The following is a 22,658-nucleotide window of genomic DNA, read 5'->3' as shown; positions in this document are numbered from 1 at the left end:
TCATGCTTGGGGTGGGGAGAAGGTCCTTCCTGTGCTTCTACTAGAAGGCTCTCTGTAGGATAACAGAATTTGCAGCGTATCTAGCTTTGCCATAGAAGTCTATTTAAAATCACACTGCATACTCTGGTTTCTCCTTATGCTACATATATCTTTGCCTTCTAAAATACCAGGATAATCTGGTCTGCTCTCAGTTTTTAAGCCCATTTTTTTAGAGGCTGAGGCAAGAGGATCAGGAGTTGGAGAGTGACCTGGACTATTTAGTGGAACCCTGTTTCCAAAAAAAAAAAAAAAAAAATTCAAGGGCCTTAAGAAAAAAACCTGAGTGTAATTTAATAAACTTACAGTTATTGTCATTATTGGTGTTGTTACTTCTGAAATAATTTACATGTAATTGTATAAAATAGAGAGATTTTTTCTACATAAAGGAAAAAAAGCAGTAATTGAGAATTGAGAAAGTTAAATAAAAGCCCATATGTTAAGTTGAAATTATCACTATGAACTCAATTTTATTTTTTCAAAATAAATACTATTTATTCTTTCTACTAGAAATGACTAGAAGCAGTAGTTAGCCAGAATAGATAGTACTCTTGTGACAACACTGAGACTCTAAATGCCTTTTCTACCTCCCCACCAAAAGAAATCAAAGAGTTCTGTGGACAGCTTTATATGATATTCTTTACAACAATGTCAAATCTAAATATTTTCATATTATCAGTGTTGTAATAAACTGGTTGACAAGTTGAGGAAGTCCTTTGGTTTTCTTTTTTGTTTGCTTGCTTGTTTTAATCTTATTTGTATGAGTATTTTGCCTGAGTGTGTACTGCATACATGCCTAGTACCCAGGGAGGTCAGAAAAGGGTATCGGAGCTCATGAAACTGTAATCACAGATAATTGTGAGCCACCATGTGAGTGCTGAGAACTGAACATGGGTTCTCTGCAAGAGCAGCAGGTGTTCTTAACTGCCAAACCATTTCTCCTTCCTGCCACCCTTTCAGTTATAGTCAGAGCTAGCATGTTACCATTGTGTATTGATGATTTAATTTTGTTCTCGACTCTCATTAATTCTGACCCCATGTGTGAAATTTCTTCTGAGAAGATGCCAGCTTGTCCTAATTTGGCTAAAATGGTTGTTTTGTCCTTTGTTTTTCTGAGTGTCACCTGTAACTCTGTAAACTGTGTTAGCATTGCTGCCTCCTTTAGGAAGCGCCTGTGGGGCGCCTACTCCTCTCACTGCCCAGGGTGCTTGGTGACTGCTCTCTCAGATTCAGACATCTTCCTATATAAACACAGGATGCATACATTTGAAATACCTTGTTATTTCTCTATTGTTTACACCATCTATTTTAGAGACTTTTAAAATGTAACACATTATGGAATCCTGCTCCACTGCTTTTGGGAAGACCATTATGAACCCTTAAAGTATCAAGTTTGTATATAGAATTTTACAAAGGGAAACTTCCATAATGATTCTTTTTTCTGGTGATTACTGACCTAAAAGGTTAATTGCTTAGAGCGAAATAAATGAATCCTGGATAGCTAAAGTCTGAATAACTGGTTTTTAACCTTGAAAACTTACTTGTTTATAGTTTCTTGTGTGATACTGCCCTATCATGTAGCCTGTACAGTTAGCCATGGTTGTAATTTATTTTATGTCAGAGCAAGTCTTCCAAGAGATTGTAATTAGTTTCCTTCATTTGACTTAATTTGTAAGCTGATTTTTGTTTTGTTCTGTACACAAGCAGATTATCATGACATTAGCAGAGGATTTGCTGTGTTCCGCTGCCCAAAACAGTCGCCTGTCACTTCAGCGCACACAAGCGGGATGGCTATTGATTGGTGCTCTCATGACGCTAGGTAACAGTTCTTCTGAGGGTTTCCATGTTAATGAATAAATTGTGCCTCTGGATCAAAAGGTTGCTTAAGTATGTATTCTTACATTGGCTCTAAGAAGATGTCCTGGTCGGGTCGGGCTAGCCTTTGATTCTGGCACTCAGGATGCATAGGTGGACAACTTCCTGAGTTCAAGGACAGCCATGGCTGTCACAAAGAACACCACCAAAAGATACCCTGACACAAACCAGTCACTTCAGCCTAGAATATCAACCTGGGTGACATAGGGTGATCTTATCTCCATCAAACAAGAAACCAAGTGAGCATTTACTAACTTTACTTCTTAAAAGTATTTGCAGGTATCTGCTGGTTTTTCTTCTAAACTAAATTATAAGCCATAAGTAGGATAGACACATTTGATCATTTTTCAAGCTTAAAATCATTCAGAGAGGTCCTAAAATCATTCATGTCCATCTTTATAAGTTTTCTGCAGCTATAAGGATAGGCAAGAAACCCTCTGATGGCCTTGCAGATCCACCTCTGTAGCTGTTTTCAGATTCCTAGCTCTTAGTGAGGTTCTGTGCAGTGTTAAGGAAATGGAGCTCACTCAAGTTCTGTTACTAAAAAATCAGTAATTGCTTTGTGAGCATGGCTGCTTATACCCAGTAACTATGAGATTTTCAATTTTACTGCTTTATCACAATTATATTTTAGTTTCTTCTGGGAGTTAGTGGAAGGATATGAAATAACTGCTGAGCCTAGGTAATGAGTCTTTGTAGATAGAAACTCATTTGATATAAAAAGAGCTTACATAAATAATCTTTAGGAAGAAACAGTTCTAATAATTTTAAAGGTATTGAAGAAACTTTCCAAACTAAAGAATTGATTGAATCAGGTTCACCTGGCTTGCTATGTAACATGGGCTTATTTTGTTTTATTTTGTTTTGTTTTTGTTTGACACCTACTTATGTAGTCTGAGCGGAGAAGTGGTAGGACATGTGGTGTGGCTCAGGCAGTCTGAGGTGCTCACGGTAGCTGTCTAGAGTAGATCTTTATTTGGCAGTATGGTGGCTCTCATCTTTTGCTTGCCATATTGATGATGCTGATGGGTTAACTGAAAATTTTAATTTTTGTGCAGATTTATTTTTTCTTTTTTGTGTATAGGCACTTTGCATGCAGATATCTGTGTAACATATGCATGCTTGATGCGTACAGAAGACAGAAAAGGGTGTTAAATCTCCTAGAACTGAAATTACAGGTGGATATGAACTGCCATGTTAAGTGCTGGGAACAGAATCTGGACCCTTTGGAAGAGCAGCCAGTGCTTTTAACCACTGAGCCACCTGTCCAGGCCCCTCCCCCATGAACTTGTTAGTATTTGTGTTGGGAGTGGTACATACCTATGGATGTGTGTATGTGTGTGTGTATTCAAAGTGGAAGACTTCAGAGGATTTCAGGTGTTTTCCTCTATTTCGTTTAAGTCAGTATCTTTTTGAACATGGAGCTTGTGGGGTTTTTAATGTGTTTGATTGTTTGGTTGGATGGTTGGTTTTGGTAAGCCAGCAGTCAGTAAACCCTGATGTTTCTCCTTTTCCATGGCACTCAGTGTTGTAGTATATACCATGGGGACACCCTCATCTCTTACATGGGTCCTGGGACCCAAATTCCAATCCCCATGCTGGTACAATAGGAACTCTTTAACCCCTGAGTTTTCTCTCTTGCCCCAGTCAATTCACTATCTTGATAAAACCTTTTACATCCAATGCACTGGAAGGCTGTCCAGTGCTCTTTTCCTTCACAAAAAGAGTAAGCCTGGCATGGTTGCAGAGGAGGATTACATACATATTTGAGGTTGGCCTGGGCTAGTGAAAAAGAGCTTATGTCAGAGAGAGAGAGAGGCAGAGAGAGAAACAGAGGCTTGTACATTTTATAATCACTATATAAAAATTTTCACTTCTTATGAATATTTAATTACTGTGTTTTCTTAGGCTCTATTTTATGTGTATTGTTGAGTGTCCCCATCCCACTCCCCTTTCCCTCTGTGTTTGTTGGAGTGTATGTGTGTTTGTGTAGATGCACATGTAGGAGAGGGGGACTGAGTGTAGATACACTGTTGCCACCTGGCATCTCTGTTAGAGTCTCCACTGTGTCCTTAGGAACAGTGTGTCATTGAGTCTGGAGCTTACTCATTCCCTCTCCAGCTGGTTACAGACTCCATGCCAAGCTCTTTACATGCTAACATAACATAGACTCTCAAAAAGACAAAAAAAAATGCAAAATACCAAACAACAACAACAACAGTTGCACAGGAGACATTGGATAAATGCCGACCTCAAGCCAGTACTACTGTCTATGTGAATCTGTAAGTCTCAGAAACTATCCTATGAGGGAAATACTGGTATTTCTCGTATTAAAAATGAGGAAACTAAGGACAAAAAAGTTAAGTTATTCACCCAAGTTTGCATATCTAAGTGGGCAGAACCAGAATTATCCTACTCAGGCCTCCCCCACACGTCTCCCCGAAGGCCTGTTGCAGTTCCCCATACTGCACAGTTCCAAGAGAGGTATGGAGTGAAGGGAATGCACACCCACAACTCAATTAAAAAGAAACTGTTTGGGAAGAAAACGTGTTTGGAGGAGTGCTATTTAGTTTTTTGCTTCTTGGGGTATTTTACTTTGTTTTGCTTTTAAATGGTAATATTGTATATTGCCTTTTAAATTTTTTTCACTTTATTTATTACTATGAGGGAGTGCACATCTGTGGAAGTCAGAAAACAACTTTTTCAAGTTGGTCCTCTGGAACAGGTCTTGTGTTGTTGTGTATCAAGCACCTCTACCTGCTGAGCTGTCTCACCAGCCCTCTACAGTGCCTTTTATTGCTTCTGAATTCTGACCTGGAACAAGTTGTCATCAGATGTTAACAGTGATAAGCTTGGATTGTGGTTTCTACCTACCTGTCATCTTAGCACTGGGAGGCTAAAGCAGGAGGATCATGAGTTCCAGGCCAGCCCGAGCTCCAATGTGTACCTCAAAAAATAGACAGGCTAGAGAGGTGGCTCGGAGGCTAAGAGCACTTGTTTGTTCTTGTAGGTAGTCATTTGTGGAGGCCATGGAGGAGTGCTACTTACTGGTTTAGCCTGCTTTCTTACAGCACTCAGGACCACTAGGTGTCCTGTCTGGCACCACCTCCCATACCAATCATCATCAATCAAGAAAATGCACTACGAGCTGGGCTGGTGGGGGCAATTTTCTCAATTTAGGTTTCTCTCCAAATGACTACCTGTGTCAAGCTGACAAAACTAGCCAGTGTACTCCAGTTCTGGCAGATCTGATCTCTACAGACTTACATGGTGCACGTATATACATAGAAGCAAAGCACTCACATACATAAAAATAAGTTAAAATTTTTTTGTAAACAAAAAAACTGAAGTAGTCAAATTTAAGAGCCAGATGCATTACCATAAACCTCTAATAGTAGCATTTAGAAGAATGAGGCAAAAGAAGTTATGGGGCTGGAGAGATGGCTTAGCCTTTAACAGCACACAAGAACTGCTCTTGCAGAGGACCTGAGTGTGCGCTCCAGCTCCCATAGTCACCACCTGTAACTCCAGCTTTAAGGAGCCAACAATCTCTTCTAGCTTCCTTGGGCAACTTCACTTATATGCATACGGAAACACAGACATACCTGTGTGCACATTACTAAAAAATAAAAGCTATTCTGGAGTGTTAGAATGTTACTTGTTGCCATAGCAATTGTGCCTTCCATTTATGTGCTACTTCTCAATTTTTTCAAGTACACTGAAATTCATTTTGTCACAGGAGACACAGTAGCTAGAAGCTGACACCCCAACCCAGGCTTTGCTGTTCAATTCCTATTTCTTTTTCTGTGCTGCAACATTTACTAGTCATTCATTTGAATCCAGAAGATAGAAAACATTGCAGTTGGGAATTAAAACATTTTCATCTTAAGAGAGACATACTTGCTTCTAGTCAAGCTTTAAAGAGTCACCTTAGGTTGTCTTTGCAGGTCCTGCAGTGGTCAGTCATCACCTCGCTCGAGTTCTGCTGCTGTGGAAGTGTGTCTTTCCAGTGTCTCCCAAAGATCTAGAAACAGAAAAAAGCCGAGGCGATTTGTTTACCTGGCAAGTAACCCTGGAAGGCCGAGCTGGTGCTCTCTGTGGTAGGTTGGCTGCTATCTCTCTTCTCCCTGGCCTTCCTTCACCCTTTGTATGATCTGTAGGTTTCATTTAGTATAAGGGGACAGGGATCTGACTTGTGTTTCCATACCTGAGTGTAATCAGTTAGTGGTAATAACTCTGAATGGTACCAAGCCAAGTCTGAGAGCTGCATTTTTAGACTAATTACTACATGCTTCATTAGATTCAGGCCAGATGGAAACCAACAAGACTGCTTGAAGTAGATATTCATTCCTCTCTTCAGAAATAGTGAGAATTTGATTTAATTAGCCCTGGAGTAGTGCGGTTCCCACTAAGTGTGTGTGACAGAGTATGTAGGCTTGACAATAATTTTTCAATATTAGTTTGAACTAAGGAAAAATGGCTTTCTTAGAAAGAACAGGGAGCACATGGTTGTTTTTTCAATGAATTTTACCCTTAAGAAGAAAAATAATTAATTTCAACCTGACACTTAGTCTAAACTATTTTTACTCAGTCTCAGTTGTCTGTAAACTGTAAACTCCTTCCCTGGCTGGAGTCTGCACGTTTCTGCAGAAGTAGTGAGCAGTCATCTCTCTGATTTCTTTTCTTTGTTTCTTTTCTTTCTTGTTTTAAAATTGAGATGAAAGGTCTGGTTGTCCTAGAACTCATTGTATAAACAGATCAGCCTGCCTCTCAAATGCTGGTATTAGATGTTTGGGCCATCATGCCCGACTTTGATTTCTTTTTCATTTTTAAGCTTTTAATCTCAAGGGCTAAGTACAACCTTGGGCAACAACGTTTTGTTAATTTATTCATCTCTTAGCAATCCCAGGAAATTCTTGAAAAATATAGTTAAAGATGAAAGATATTAGCTACCTTTTTAATCATTAGAATGTTAAAATATTTTTTGTTTTGGACACTCTTTGTGACATTGCTGATGCTATACTTAATGTTGTGACTGGGGACACAGGGAGTAAGTGTCTGTTCTCGTTTCCAGCTGTCAAGAGTTTCATTTCCCACTGTGGTGATCTCCTGACTGAGGAAGTCATCCAGCGTCTTCTGCCGCCACTTCCCTGTGCTGTGGACCTGCTGACTCAGTAAGGATCAGTTGTTCAGACGGTAGAGTTTTCTAACAGCAGTTAGTTACCTCTGTAATTCCTTAGATATACTGATAAGGCAAGCCAATACAGTTGATTCCTCTTACAGAGGAAGGCAATCGTTTAGATATGTGACTTTTCTTCTTTTTTTTTAGGCTAGAGAAAATGCATATTAAAAGGGAAGGAAATTACTTGGTGAATAATATACCTTACATACAGGCAGTTTTAACAAGAAATTAAATCCCAAACCTGCTAACCTTTGCAGGTATGCATTGTATTGGTTTGTTAGTGTTGTTCTATGTTCCTAAGAACTAGATGCTTGTTAACACATACAGGTTTTTGTGTGTTTTTAGTTCTTAGAGGTTGATTCATCATTTGTCTGATAAAACACAGGAAAAAGCCAATACTTTTTTATTTGTGTGTATGTGTAATTTACAAATATAAGCACTAATTTCCAATTAATAAGGTATAGAGAGCATTCTTTCAAAATGTTTTTTTATGATATGCTACTTTATGTATAAAGAAAAATGCATTTAAGGAATAGCCTGTAAATATGATTATGAACAGCATTGAATAAAGCATGGTTAGAGCATTGGCTACAAACATTAAGGGCCACAGTAATATTTTAAATGTTATAGGCGTTCAGATCTGCATTGAAATTGCTCAGCTCTTACAGCTCAGCAGGACTCATACACAGTGCAGGATGGGTAAAGGCTGTGGCTGTGGTGCAGCGTCTGATAGACGGAGGAGGACGGTTATCTTGTTTAACACAAACCAGAGCATAAGCAGTAGACATGCCTTCCATCTGATAGCTTTCTCTCGGGTTGTTTGTCCTTTTAATGACTTATAAGACTCATTACATATTAGCAATACTATTGCTGTCCATTAAGATAATAACGTATCTTCTTCTAATTAATGTGCTCTCAAACATCTTTTTTGGTTAGTGTTGGAGTTTTTTGGGAAGGGAAGAGTTGTTTCGGTTTTTCGTTTGTTTGGTTTTGTTTTTAAACAGTCTGTCTATGTAGACCTGGCTGTCTTAGAACTCTGTGTGACCAGTCTGACTTGAACTCACAGAGATCCACCTACCTTTCCTCTCAAGTTCTGGGATCCGAGGTGTGCGCCACCACTCCCAGTCTTCATCTTGTATATTTTTGCTTTGATTTTCTTATATTTCAAGTTTTCTCTTTTATGTTTGCATCTTTTTTTTCATAACTGAGATTTTATTGGTTGAGGAGCAGAGTACACAGACATTCCAATTCTTATCACAAGTACCCAAACTCTGAAGAGTATTTGTATTCATGTACACAAATGAAGAGCTGCAAGTTTCCCTAAGACCTTACATAACAACCAAATGTTCATAATCCTCAGTACCGACTCACAATTTTATGCCACACACAGAACACACTCAAAATTTCCATCTTTCACAGAACATTGTTACAAATGTTAGGAAAGTGGACTGCCACAACCACAGGCATCGAAGTTCTGACAGGGCAAGGACCAAAGACTGGTTTTCTTACAAAATGGTTCTACTAGAAACACGGGACCAGATATCACGGAAAATATTCCAGACACGAATACATGACTGAGACCCCAAACTGCCCTTTAGTATGCTTTGTACTGTAGGATATAAAACTAGCCCCCTCTACGGAATGTTATGGTGACCCCGAGACAGTCACAGCCTCTCGTGATTCAGTATCCTGCTATTTTCTGGTTGTACCCAAAAATAAACAAACAGCAAATGATTTTTTAACTTCTTAAAAAAACCATTTACACTTAAAAAATGGGATGAGTTGGGATTCCTTCACCTTTTAAAAATGTTTCTAGAGCTACTAAAAAACTCGCACTTACACAAAATAGTTGATAAAAATATTCCTCTGGATTGTACAAGAAGGGAGGCAGGGACCACTGACAGACGCGATGGGTGCTTAGTCGGACTTGGCTTCTTTCTCTTCTTCAGATGCTGGACTCTTGTTTTCCGTCTCTCCATTTTCTGCAGGCAAATCTGTAGTTTGCTGGTCAGCCACTTCAGCCTGTTTGCCCTTCGCTCCCCTCTTCCCTTTTATCTGCACTTTTTTGTCTGCTGCTTTATCCTTTCCCGCGGCCTTTTTCCGGCTTCGTGTCCACCTTGGCTGGGGCGGGCTTGGCCAACAGCCTCTCGGAGCAGCCCTTGGGCTCCGCCTTCGCCGCTCCATCCGTGCTAACCTTCTTGGGCATTGTGGCGGCGCGGAGCTGCCACTGCCTAGCCACCACCACATGAACTGCTGCGACCCGTCGCCTTATGTTTGCATCTTTAATCCACCTTAAGTTGATTTTTCTACTTAGAGTGAGGTAGAAGTCTGTCTATATACTGCTGAAACAAAACACTGTTGATTGATACAACAGAAATGTATACATGCTGTTCTGGAGACTGAGAGTCTAAGATCAAGGTGCTGGCAGAGTGCTGTCTGGTAAGAGCCTGCTGCCCATCTCCAACATGGCACCTTATTTTTCCATCTTTTGGAGAGGGTGGATTTTTGTCCTCATGTACCAGAAGAGTCACAGAGACAGAAGGGAACCAAACTGTCTTTGTCAAACAATTCTATGAAGTCATTAATCATTCATGAGGGCAAAGGCAGAGGGCCCATCCTTCCAACAGTATTGAATTGACAATATATTTTATTAATTTACTTCGTTGGGCTTAATAGATAGATAGCATTTAATGAACTACCTCTGTATAGCTGCAAGCCATCAGGATACATTTAATCTTCTCTCACCTCGTCTACTGAAGAATTTGGAGCCAGAAGTGCTGAGGCATGATGTGATTGCAGGAAAGTAGAGACAGAAGGAACTCTGAGCTCAAACCACCCTGGTCTACATGGCTAGTTCCTGGCAAGCAAGGCTAAAACAAAAACAAACAAACAAACAAACAACCTAGGGGGAGAAATTGAACTTTGTAGGGTGGTTGGCTGTGGTGCACACTTTAATCCCAGAACTCAGAGGCAGGCAGAATTCGAGGCCATCCTGGTCTACACAGTGAGTTTTAGGACAGTCAAGGCTGTGTCCTCTGGACTTTTGCAGAAGTCTGCCATGTCAACAGTAGAGAGACTTCCCTTCTTGTTTTGTCTTTATTAGCTCTCACAGTTTTTTGAGGTTAGTGGCAGAAGCTGTGGATCCGAATAGCTTCCTCAAAGTCACCTGGCTAAACCTTGTCAAATGACTTTAGCGACAAAACACTAGCATTTCCCCAGCACCTGGATGCTCCTAGTGTTTGCAGATGTGGCTGAAGCCGTCCTTATTCTGGATGGTACATCTGCTGCCAAAAAAGTCAGGAATTAAGTAAGTATTCAATACATGAGTTTTCAGGAACAAAAATTGAAACTAGACCAAGACACCTTTCTCTCTCTCTCTCTCTCTCTCTCTCTCTCTCTCTCTCTCTCTCTCTCTCTCTCACTCTCTCACTCTCTCTCTCACTCACTCATATATCCTGGTCTTGTGCTCTACTTTCACAGTCTGACATATTACATCCCTAAACTGACTTATGCATTCTGTGACCCTCACTGCTGCCATTTGATCTGCTTGCCTGTCTCTGTGCCAACACACATCTTTAAAGTGCACTGCACTCTTAGAGCAAGCATCTGACCTGATGTTTTTAGCATTCTTGTACTTTGGAGCATTTCCTGTTGAATTTTTGTTTGTAACTGAGTCTATATAAATTTGAAAAAAATTTAAATTTTTGTAATACTATAAACATGATTTTTCTCTGTTATCAAGGTATCTTACAAGATAAAGATGTTTTACTTTTAAAGACACAGTTGTTAGGTACTATACTTTTGTTGTGGTGGTTATAAGAATACATGGTGTGTGGTGTATATATGATCTCTTCATTACCACTCTGTAAGAATGTAACTCATTTCTTCTCCAACCACCCTGCTAGATGCTTCTATGTTAACATTTAATGTGTAGGGAAAAGATGCCTCAAAGGCATTTTTGCTGTATAAGCATAAGATCCAGACTGTGGATCCTCTGAGCCCATTGGAAGCTAGGCAGGCACAGGACTGCCTGTAACCCCAGCACTCGGGAGGCAGAGATGGGGACCCCTGAGCTTTGTAAGAAAACAATTGATAATCAGCTTTGGGTCTCTACATAGTCATGTATGCACATGTAGGTACACTACCACATGTGCTAACACACAGGGACACACATAATTCCATTGTAGATCTAGACATTTTTCTCCTCACGGTCCTTATTTATTCATCTTCCTGTCTCTTAAGTATTTATTCTATAAGTACATTTTACAACTGCAGAGAAACTGATTTTAGTACAGCACTCCTATTTCCAGCACTTGGAGGCAAAATAATCACAAATTCAAAACCAATGTGGGCTACAAAGAAACTTGCAGGTTATCCTGGGCTACAGAGTTGAGATTCTGTCTCAAAAAAGCATATAAATAGGATAGAGAGACAGCTTAGTGGCTCAAAGCACTCTTCCCCAGGCTGAGGTTCAGTTCCCAGCACCCACAGTAGCTCCCAGCTATCTATAACTTCAGTTCCTGATGCTGGAGGGCCTCTCTGGCCTCCATAAGTATCAGGCATGTGCACCAGGTACACAGACCAAACACCCATACACATGAATCCTTTTTAAAAATTAAAAAACAAAGCAAAACAAACAAAACAACTGCATGGAATTCACGTGCCGTGAACATGCATATTGTCTCCGCTCCTCAGGAGGTTGGGACTAGAGAGCTGTTTGAGTCAAGCCTAGAAACATAACACCTCACCTCAACTTTAAAAAGCCAGATGTGATGAACACACACTTGTAATCCCAACATTTGACTGAGCACACATTTGCAGCCAGCTTGGGGCCTCTCAAAAAATAAACCGACAAGAATCCTGAAGAGAAGGCTTTCAAGGGGCACTTCTGATATTTTATTCTTGGCAGTGATATTTGCTGTAGATTTTTAAAGTACATGCTGTTAGGCCATGGGTTTTGTATTATTTATTTTTTGATATGAGAAGATTTTTATGTATATTGAATTGTTTAATGTGATACACTTTAAGAAACATATTGATTAGTTTTGTAAATTTCTACCTGTGGTTTTGTTATAGGTTTCTTTAGGTATATTCATAGATGAGATGTCCTATTTCTCTTTTTCTTATACTTTCTCATGAAGCATTAAAATTATTAACCTCATAGAATAAGGATTCATCAAGGAGAGTGTCTGTGTGGTTAAAGTGATCTGCCATGTGAAACTTTCTGATAGACCATGCTTAAAATTTCTACCTAAATTTTTTGCAGGGGGCCTTTTTTTATTGAATATATTTATTTACATTTCAAATGTTAATCCCTTTCCTGGTTTTCCATCCATAATAAATGCCCTATCCCATCCCTCCTGCTCCTGCTTCTATATAGGTGCCTCACCCAACTACTCCTTCCCACCTCCCCGCCCTGACATTCCCCTACACTGGGAAATCAAGCTTTGGCAGAACCAAGGGCTTCTCTTCTCGTTGATGCTCAACAAGGCCATCCTCAGCTACATATGCAGCTGGGGCCATAGGTCCGTCCATTTGTACCCTTTGGATTGTGGTTTAGTCCCTGGGAGCTCTGGTTGGTTAGAATTGTTGTTCTTAAGGGGTTGCAAACCCCTACAGCTCCTTCAGTCCTTTCTCTAACTCCTCCATTGGGGACCCTGTTCTCAGTTCAGTAGTTGGCTGTGAGCATCTCCCTCTGTATTTGTCATAATCTGGCAGAGCCTCTCAGGTGACAGCTCTATCAGGCTCCTGTACTTCTGTGGATCAGCAGGTGTGTCTGGGTTTGGTAGCTGTATATGGGCTGGATCTCCAGGTGGGGCAGTCTCTGTCTAGATGAACTTTGAACAGTCTCTGCTTCAGACTTTGTTTCCCAATTTACTCCTATAGTTATTTTTGTTCCTCCTTCTAAGAAGGACTAAAGCATCCACATTCTCACCTTCCTTCTTTTTGAGCTTCATGTGGTCAGTGAATTGTATCTGGGGTAATTTGAGCTTTTAGACTAATATCCACTTAACAGTGAGTACATACCATGTGTGGTTATTTTGTGATTGGGTCACCTCACTAAGGATATTTTCTAATTCCATTCATTTGCTTAAGAATTTCATGAAGTCATTGTTTTTAATATCTGAGTAATATGTTTTTAATAGCTGAGTAGTACTCCATTGTGTAAATGTACCACATTTTCTGTATCCAGTCCTCTGTTGAAGGACATCTGGGTTCTTTCCAGCTTCTGACTATTATAAATAAGGCTGCTATGAACATAGTGGAGCATGTGTTCTTGTTATATGTTAGAGCATCTTTTGGGTATATGCCCAGGAGTGGTATAGCTGGGCCCTCAGGTAGCACTATGTCCAGTTTTCTGAGGAACCTCCAGACAGATTTCCAGAGTGGTCATACCAGCTTGCAATCCCACCATCAATAAAGGAATGTTCCTCTTTCTCCACATCCTGACTGGCATATATTGTCACCTGATTTTTTGAATTTAGCCATTCTGACTGGTTTGAGGTGGAATCTCAGGATTGTTTTGAATTACATTTCCCTGGTGACTAAGGATGTTGAACATGTCTTTTGGTGCTTCTTTGCCATTCAATATTCCTCAGTTGAGAAGTCTTTGTTTAGCTCTGTACCCATTTTTTAAATAGGATTGTTTGATTCTCTAGAGTCTAACTTCTTGAGTTCTTTGTATATATTGGATATAAATCCTCTATCAGATTTAGGATTAGCAAAGATCTTTTCTCATTCTGTTGGTTGCCGTTTTGTCCTAATGACAGTGTCCTTTGCCTTACAAAAGCTTCGCAATTTTATGAGGTCCTATTTGTCTATTCTTGATGTTAGAGCATAAGCCATTAGTGTTCTGTTTAGGAAATTTTCCCCAGTGCCAGTGTGTTCAAGGCTCTTCCCCATTTTCTTTTAGTGTGAGTCTATCTGCTTCTATGTGGAGGTTCTTGATCCACATGGACTTGAGCTTTGTACAGGATGTTAAGAATGGATCGATTTGCATTTTTCTACATGTTGACCACCAACCAATTGGACCAGTACCATTTGTTGAAAATGCTGTCTTTTTTCCACTGGATGGTTTTAACTCCTTGGTCAAAGATAAAGTGACCACAGGTGTGTGGGTTCATTTCTGGTCTTTAATTCTTTTCCACTGATCCACCTATGTGTCTCTGTACCAAAACCATACAGTTTTTAATCACTATTGCTTTGTAATACAGCTTGAGGTCAGGGGTGCTAATTCCCCCAGAAGTTCTTTTGTTGTTGAGAATACATTTTGATATCCTGGGCTTTTTGTTATTCCAAATGAACGTGCAATTTGCTGTTTCTAACTCTATGAAGAATTGAGTTGGAGTGGTGAATGAGATTCCATTGAACCCATAGATTGCTTTTGGCAAGATGGCTGATTTTACTATATTAATCCTGTAAATTCATGAGCATGGGAGATCTTTTCATCTTCTGAGATCTTCTTCAATTTCTTTCTTCAGAGACTTGAAGTTCTTGTCATACAGATCTTTTACTTGCTTGGTTAGAGTCACACTAAGGTATTTTATATTGTTTGTGACTATTGTTAAGAGTGTTGTTTCCCTAAATTTTTTCTCAGCCTGTTTATCCTTTGAGTAGAGGAAAGCTACTGATTTATTTGAGTTAATTTTATATCCAGCCACTTTGCTAAAGTTGTTTAAGCTGTAGGAGTTCTCTGGTAGAGTTTTTGGGGTCATTTAAGAATACTATCATGTCATGTGCAAATAGTGATATTTTGACTTATTTCTTTCCGATTTGTATTCCTTTGACCTCCTTTTATTGTGTAATTGCTCTGGTTAAGACTTTGATTACTATATTGAATAGGTAGAGAGAGTGAGCATTCTTGTCTAGATCCTGAGTTTAGTGGGATTGCTTCAAATTTCTCTCCATTTAGTTTGATGTTGGCTATTGGTTTGCTGTGTGTTGCTTTTACTATGTTTAGGTATGGGCCTTGGATTCCTGATCTTTCCAAGACTTTTAACATGAAGGGGTATTGAATTTTGTCAAATGATTTCTCAGCATCTAAAGACATGATCATGTGGGGTTTTTTCTTTGAGTTTGTTTATATAAAGTATTTTGTTGATGGATTTCCATATATTGAACTATCCTTGCATTCCTGGGATGAAGCCTGGATGATCGTTTTGGTGTGTTCTTGGATTTGGTTTGCAACAATTTTATTGAGTATTTTTGCATTGATATTCATGAAGGAGATTGGTGTGAAGTTCTCTTTCTTTGTTGGGTCTTTGTGTGGTCTAGATATAAGCGTAATTGTGGCTTCATAGAAGAATTGAGTAGTGTTCCTGACTGCACTATTATTGTGTGAGGTGCAATGTGTGCTTTGAGCTTTAATAAGGTTTCTTTTATAAATGTAGTTGCCCTTCCACTTGGAGCATAAATATTCAGAATTGGTTTCATCTTGGTGAATTTGATGAGTATAAAGTGTCCTTCCTTATCATTTTAAAGAACTTTTGGTTGAAGTTCAATTTGATTCAATATTAGAATGGCTACTCCAGCTTGTTTCTTGGGACCATTTGCCTAGAGAAATGTTTTCCAGCCTTTTATTCTAAGGTAGTGTCTGTCTTTCTCACTGAGGTGTGTTTCCTGTATGCAGCAAAATGTTGGGTCTTCTTTACGTATCCAGTCTATTAGTTGAGGAATTGAGTCCATTGGTGTCGAGAGGTAATAGGGACCAATGACTGTTTTTTTCTGTTATTTTTGTTGTTAGAAGTAGAATTATGTTTGTGTGGCTGCCTTCTTTTGGATTAGTTGCAAGAAGATTATGTTCTTGCTTTTCCTAGGGTGCAGTTTCCCTCCTTGCGTTGGAGATGTCCATCTTTTATCCTTTGTAGGGCTGGATTTGTGGACAGATTTTGTGTAAATTTGCTTTTGTCATAAAATATCTTGGTTTCTCCATCTATGTTAATTTGAGAGTTTCCTGGATATAGTAGCCTGGGCTGGCATTTGTGTTCTCTTAGGATCTGTATGATAGCTGTCTAGGATCTTCTAGCTTTCATAGTCTCCATTGAGAATTCTGGTGTGGTTCTGATAGGTCTACCTTCATATTTTACTTGACTTTTTTCCCTTACTGTTTTTAATATTTTCCTTGTTTTGTACATTTGTTGTTTTGACTATTATGTGACAGGAGGAATTTCTTTTCTGGTCCAATCTATTTGGGGTTCTGTAGGCTTCTTGTATGTCATGGGCATCTCTTTCTTTAGGTTAGGAAAATTTTCTTCTATAATTTTGTTGAGGATATTTATTTGCCCTTTAAGATGGGAATTTTCGGTCTCTTCTATACCTATTATTAGAAGGTTTGATCTTCTCATTGTGTCCTAGATTTCCTGGATATTTTGGGTTAGGAGCTTTTTGCATTTTACATTTTCTTTGACTATTATGTCAATGTTTTCTATGGTATTTTCTACTCCTGAGATTTTCTCTTACATCTCTTGTATTTTGTTGGTGATGTTTGTGTCTATGACTCCTGACCTCTTTCCTAGATTTTCTATCTCCAGAGTTATCTTCCTTTGTAATTGCTTTATTGTTTCTTTTTTCATTTTTAGATCCTGGATGATTTTTTTAATTCCTTCACCTGTTTGATTGTGTTTTCCTGTAATTCTTTAAGGCATTTTTGTGGGGTTTTTTTGTTTGTTTGTTTTCTCTTTAAGGGCTCTCCTGACCTCTTTCCTAGATTTTCTATCTCCAGAGTTGTCTTCCTTTGTAATTGCTTTATTGTTTCTTTTTTCATTTTTAGATCCTGGATGATTTTTTTAATTCCTTCACCTGTTTGATTGTGTTTTCCTGTAATTCTTTAAGGCATTTTTGTGGGGTTTTTTTGTTTGTTTGTTTTCTCTTTAAGGGCTTCTACCTGTTTACCTGTGTTGTCCTGTATTTCTTTAAAGGAGTTATTTATGACCTTCTTAAAGTCTTCTAACATCGTCCTGAATTGTGATTTTAAATCAGAATCTTTTTTCTGGTGTGTTGAGGTATCCAGTACTTGATGTGTTGGGGAACTTGGTTCTGATGATACCAAGTGGCCTTGGTTTTTGTTGCTTAGGTTCTTGGACTTGCCTCATACCATCCACTTATCTCTGGTGTTACATGGTCTTGCAGATTCTGGCAGTGGCTTGACTTTCCTGTAAGCCTCTGTGTCAGCACTACTGGGGTTCATCTCTTTCCCAGCAGGGCCTGGGTACGGAGAGCTGTGGCATAGGGTCAGCACAGGATATAGACGGAAACCAGAAAAATCCTGTCCCAAACTGCTTCTCAGTTCCTGGGCCCTGAAGGCTCCAGGTGGGTCCCTCAGAGCAGAAGTAGTGTTACCTGTGCTCTCAGGAGTGTCAGCACTTCTTCGAAACCAGCTCTCTCCCGGCAGGGTCTGGGGTATAGAGCGCTGTAGCACAGGATCTTCGAGTGCAGATAGAAACCGGAGGATCCTGTCCCAGCCTGCTCCTTGGTTCCTCTAAGACCAGAAATTTGAGCAGAAGTGCTGGTCTCACATGTGCTCTCAGATGTGTGAGCACTCCAGTGAGACTGGCTTTCTCCCAGTGTAGTCTGGGTATGGAGAGCTCTGGCTCCAGGTCAGCTCCAGGTGCAGGCAGAAACCGGAAGGATCCTACCTTTTTTTTTTTTTTTAAATAATGCAGAATCCATTTCTTTGTTTCTAACTTTCTAATGTCTGTTTGGGGGATGTTCTATGCTCTTTTTCTGTTTAAGTAAAATTTGGCAAGTAAATTTTTCCAAGTTTTCCTAATGCATCTTTATTTTCAGATGTTTTAGCATGAAGTTGTTCTTTCTAATCTTATAAACCTTACCCTTAAAGCATTCTGTAACCATGGTGTCCCCTCATTCTGAAGACATTTTCATTATGCTTTCTCTTGTCTTCCTGTGAGTCACACTGAGACTTGCCTGCTACTCTTCCTGAAAAATAGCCTTGTTCATGTTGAAGTTTGCTTTTACTGCTTCATTCTCTTTGATTACATTTTCATTCTTTTTTAAAACCTTAAACTAACTGTCTAGCATACAATCTGTAGATAAGCATTTATTGCATTTTGTCTGTTCTTTTACATTTATTGTGATTTTCTCTGTAACAAATAGAAGTTTTACACATGGCATTGTACTCTCTTGGCTAATGCTTATTTGTTTAGCCTGTCTGCTGACAGCCTGCCAAGCTTCCAACTTGATTTTGAGCTTATCTGTTTCTTCCTATAGGATTTTCTCTAGCTTTTTATATTCTAAAATAACTTAATTAGATAGATATATATTGGAGTTTAGAATTATACTTTATTGATTAAGTGAAATAATCTGATATACTTTCGCAAAGATCTAGAACCATAACCCCTTCGAATGAGACCCCACGCTTTTGTCCTTAGCTTACATGGGTGTAAGCTAGCCTGGGGTCTTTATGTGGGCATTGTTTACCTGCCCTGAGTCTTTTTAAATTTTTTTATTATTTATGTGTGAGAGTAACCATCAGAGAGCAACTTTTGGGAAACCAAGTTCTGTCTCTTCACCATGAGGGTACAGGACCACACGAAGAGGTTAGATTTAGATTGTCAGAGTTAACCAATTGCTGCTTCTCACTGGCTACACCACACACACACACACACACACACACACACACACACACACACACACTTTTAGTTAATGTTAATTTCTTTATTGATATAGAATGCTTGACCTTAAAAAGTCCCTTTCTCAGGCCTAATTATGCAAGTTTTGTACTTTTACCCGTACTATGTACATTTATTTTTCTGTATTTTTGTAGATGGGCTAATTAGAAACCAAATTTTGTCTCTCATGGAAGCAAAAACCAATAAAAATAATTTCCTGGATTCTCATTTTGATCTATTCATCTCAGTTTAGAGAAACACACTATACTTCTCTGAACTAAATTTTATGTATTTAAGCCAAGTAAATGATGTAGAACTTTTAAAATATAATTAATTTAAAGAGTACAAATATGAACAGGATACTTTTAATATGTTAGTATAATTTTCTGATCCAGCTTTAAAGAAACACAGCAGTGTCACAAATTAGCTTAGCTTTTATAACTAAAGTATTTTATGTGGGATTTTGAAATTATTTTATCCTGATTATCAAGCTGAAGTTTATAAATAGAACCAGTGTTGATTTTACTCTATTTATTTATTGAATAATTTTCTTCCTAATAGATTTTTGGTTTTGGCAAATGCCAAGTTGTAACTTTTGAAATTTATACTAAGTATAAAATAGGATTTCAGTTATAATAATACTTAGTGACATTTGAAGTGAAATTTGACTTTTTAGTTCCCCTTTATAAAAATGTTAAAAATATATATTATTGTTGTTTTGTTTGATGGATTGGTTTGTTTGATTTCGGTGCCAGGAATGAAACTCAGGCCTCGTGTAGTCGGCAAATGCTCTACCCCAGCTTCCTTCCCAGACTCCAGTTTAGACTTATAATTCCACCTGTTTTTAAATTAACACTAGTGTTGATTAGCTTATGTTATATGTCAACCTGTACCATACTTGTTCATTTTCATAGAACATACACACTTAAGATACACTGTTTCTTTTGTTTTAAGGATTTCTTCAATATTAAAAACATATGGAAGTTCTTTGAAAACACCGTCAGTAGTTTATAGACAGAGACTTTATGAACTACTAATGTCATTACCTCCTGAGACCTACAAAGGTATGTGCCTTAGACCAAAATGTCTTGTTGTTGAAATCAGTAGTTGTTTGGCTGAGTGAATGGATGGCAGCATCACTTCCTGCCTTCTTTCTTAGGTGTTAGAGTTCAGTCTCAATCCTCCGTTCACTGTGTGATACTAAATACAATGCAATTTTATAAACCTATTTTTTTGCCAAGTGTGGCAACAAACAACCTGTAATTCTAGTCCTTTAGAGGCTGAGGCAGGAAGATTGTTCGTTTGAGACCAGCCTGGGCTACATAATAAGCCCCAGGCTCGTGTGAATTCCATCATACAACCTACCTCTAAAGAGGAAGACAGGGTCTAGTTCTTGTACCTTTCCATACCTTGCGTACATCTCTCTTGGGGAAAGTACCTGTGGCCCTACTGTGCACAAAACAAGTCACAGAGGCTTTTTTGTTGTTGTTTATAGATTTTATGGTGCAAATGTATTATAAATATGATTCTTCCTAGTTCCCTTGTAGAATGCATTTATTATATACATTCCTTTTGCATTTTTATATATTATATTCCTAACTCTGCCAGTGCCAAGGTGTTTACTGCTGAGCAGCCAAAGTAGAGTTGATTTTACAAAGTTTATGATCTAAGTTTTGCTCTTATTAAGTGAAAAAAACCCAGCAACTTTGGATTAATGGAATTCTGCAGTAGATAAGATTCCCTTTGTAGGGCTTGGGTGTAGATGACACAAGCCTTTAACCTTCCCTCAGGAGGCAGAGGCAGATGTACCTCCAAGCCAGACTGGTTTACAAAGCTAGTTCCAGGATAGGCAGGGCTCTACTGAGAGCTGTGTCTGGGGGACAGGGGGTGAGTAGTAGAAATAAGATTACTTTTTTTCTTTGACAATTTCATGTGGCCCAAGCTGTCTTCAGATTTGTTATGTACCAGAGGATGACCTTGAACTCTTGTCCCCCACCTGTATTTCCTGTGTGCTAGGATCACAGATTTGAGCCATTGTGCCTGATGTAAAACATGATTTTAAGATAATATGTTGCTGCTCTAAATAATTAAAGCTGTTTATTCTAGGAGTTAAAATTTGACATTTATATTCTATGGGACTTCTGGTTATTTTTTAATAATTAAACTGTGTTAAGATGCAAGTTACATCCTGTATTTCCTATGAAACATTTTTTGCACATTAAAATAATATAACATGTCACATTAATTCAGAAAATTAATATACAGCTTGTCCTATCTTTTGTAATTATGTGAATGGCATTGTTCCCACTAACTCTGGGTCCATGTATGTCCTACCAGAGTGCTCACTCTCACATGTGACCTTGGAAAGATTGTGAAGTGGTATTTTGTCACTGTTATTGAGGAGCCATCAGTGGACTCATTGCTATGTTAGTACTGTTTGAAAAAATAGTGTACAGCAATTACTTCAATTATGCTAGGATAAAGTGATGGTCTAGTTACATCTTCCTTCCTTGGTAAATGCTTGGGGAGTATATAAATGGTGGGATAAAGATTGATGCATGCATTTGTCATCTGAGTTTAATGGCTGACATTGTAATCCTTGAATTTGTGAGGCAGAAGCAGGATTGGGAAGAGTGTGAGTTCAAGGTCAGACTGTACTACATGGTGTGATCTTTTCTTAGAAGAAAAAGCAAAGGTTTGTTTCATGTTGTTCCATCTCTACCAGAGACCTAAAAGGCAGTCCCTGCTTAGCAGGTCTGAGCCACCCTCATCCTCTGACGGGCGCCTTGCTGCAGATCACAGCACTGGGGACATTTTAGTGCTGCACGGCTTAGAAGCCTGGGCGGCAGCAAAGCAACTCCTGGGGTTTGTACTTTACAGTTTGTTCACTGGAGTAAAAATTACAGGGTTAGAATTTTTAAACATTTAGGAATGTAAGAATAAGAACATACAGTATATTTTCTGACAAGTGGTGACATAAGTCTACCTTTGAAGCGTAGGAAGGAGAAAGAAAAATCTTGAATTTTTTTAAACTTGTATTTTCTTAGAATGGAATTTTGGTGATGCAATTGGGAATAATACACATTTTTATATTTGAAGCCACCTCCAAGATGTTTCTTAGGAAACAAAGTCAGACCAGAGAGATGCCTCAGTGGGTGCAGGAACTTGCTTCCAACCCGGAGACTCTAGTTTGACCCCAGCTCCACATGCTGGAAGGAGAAAACTGACTTCCAACATTATCTTCTGACCTTTACACCTGTGCTTGGCACATGCACATTCTCACACAAAAACACACAGACCAAATAAAATAAAATATAATATAATAAAAAATATCCTTTTTAAATCTGGGTTCCCTATCAGAAAGGGGAACAGAGCACCAAGAGCTGTGGTGTCTAGAAGGAAACTGTTTTCTAGACACAGTAGGGCAGTTGCACATGTGAGTGCACTTTGCTTGTGACAGTGTGCACACGACCTGCACAGAATCAAGCCGGACAGAGCCATACATAGAGCGGGACCTGAAGCCTCAGCCCTAGCTCAGGAGCTGTTGGTAACTGACAGCTACCAGAAGAGCCCCCGGTAGGTTCATCTCACCCCAGTTGATTGCCAGAGTATCAATTGTAAGAGTATATGGGTAGCACTAAAGAGACTCAATGGATTTTTATTTTTAATAAGGGCACAACATTGAGCAGGTAGAATGGAGGGTAGATTGGAGAGAAGATGGAGGAGACGGTGGAAGTGTCCTAAGGCATTTATAAAATTCTTCATGATTTAATTTTTAAAAATTTAGTTTGGGTTTTGTTGTTGTTTTGACAGAATTTTTATATGTAATAACCCTGGCTGTGTAGTGGTGGTAGTGATGGTGGTTGTTTTTTAAGAAACAAATCCAGGGACCTACTATGCATTTCTCAAAAAAAACCAAATTCTTAATTTCTCCTCAG

At 38.9% G+C, this 22,658-nt stretch overlaps 1 protein-coding gene and 1 pseudogene across 4 annotated transcripts in view; one reads left to right on the top strand and one right to left on the bottom strand.

Moving 5' to 3' along the window:
* Positions 1-22,658, top strand: part of HEATR5A (HEAT repeat containing 5A) — a gene marked incomplete at its 5' end in the record, with an annotated part of 91,344 nt that overhangs the window by 15,833 nt on the left and 52,853 nt on the right. For all 3 annotated transcript variants that reach the window (XM_080931569.1, XM_080931568.1, XM_080931567.1), the window contains 4 exons: positions 1,744-1,855; positions 5,859-6,011; positions 6,986-7,085; positions 19,675-19,784. In XM_080931569.1, the coding sequence (XP_080787695.1) occupies positions 1,744-1,855; positions 5,859-6,011; positions 6,986-7,085; positions 19,675-19,784 (475 nt within the window). The remainder of the gene's footprint in view (positions 1-1,743; positions 1,856-5,858; positions 6,012-6,985; positions 7,086-19,674; positions 19,785-22,658) is intronic.
* Positions 9,011-9,299, bottom strand: LOC308431977 (non-histone chromosomal protein HMG-14-like; annotated as a pseudogene). Its single transcript has one exon. The product of its transcript is annotated as a non-histone chromosomal protein HMG-14-like (transcript).

The sequence above is a fragment of the Micromys minutus genome, assembly GCF_963924665.1.
Source record: "Micromys minutus genome assembly, chromosome: 1".
In the NCBI taxonomy this organism is placed as follows: Eukaryota; Metazoa; Chordata; class Mammalia; order Rodentia; family Muridae; genus Micromys; species Micromys minutus.
The sequence above is the reverse complement of the archived record's forward strand: the minus strand, read 5'-3'. Positions and strand labels throughout refer to the sequence as shown.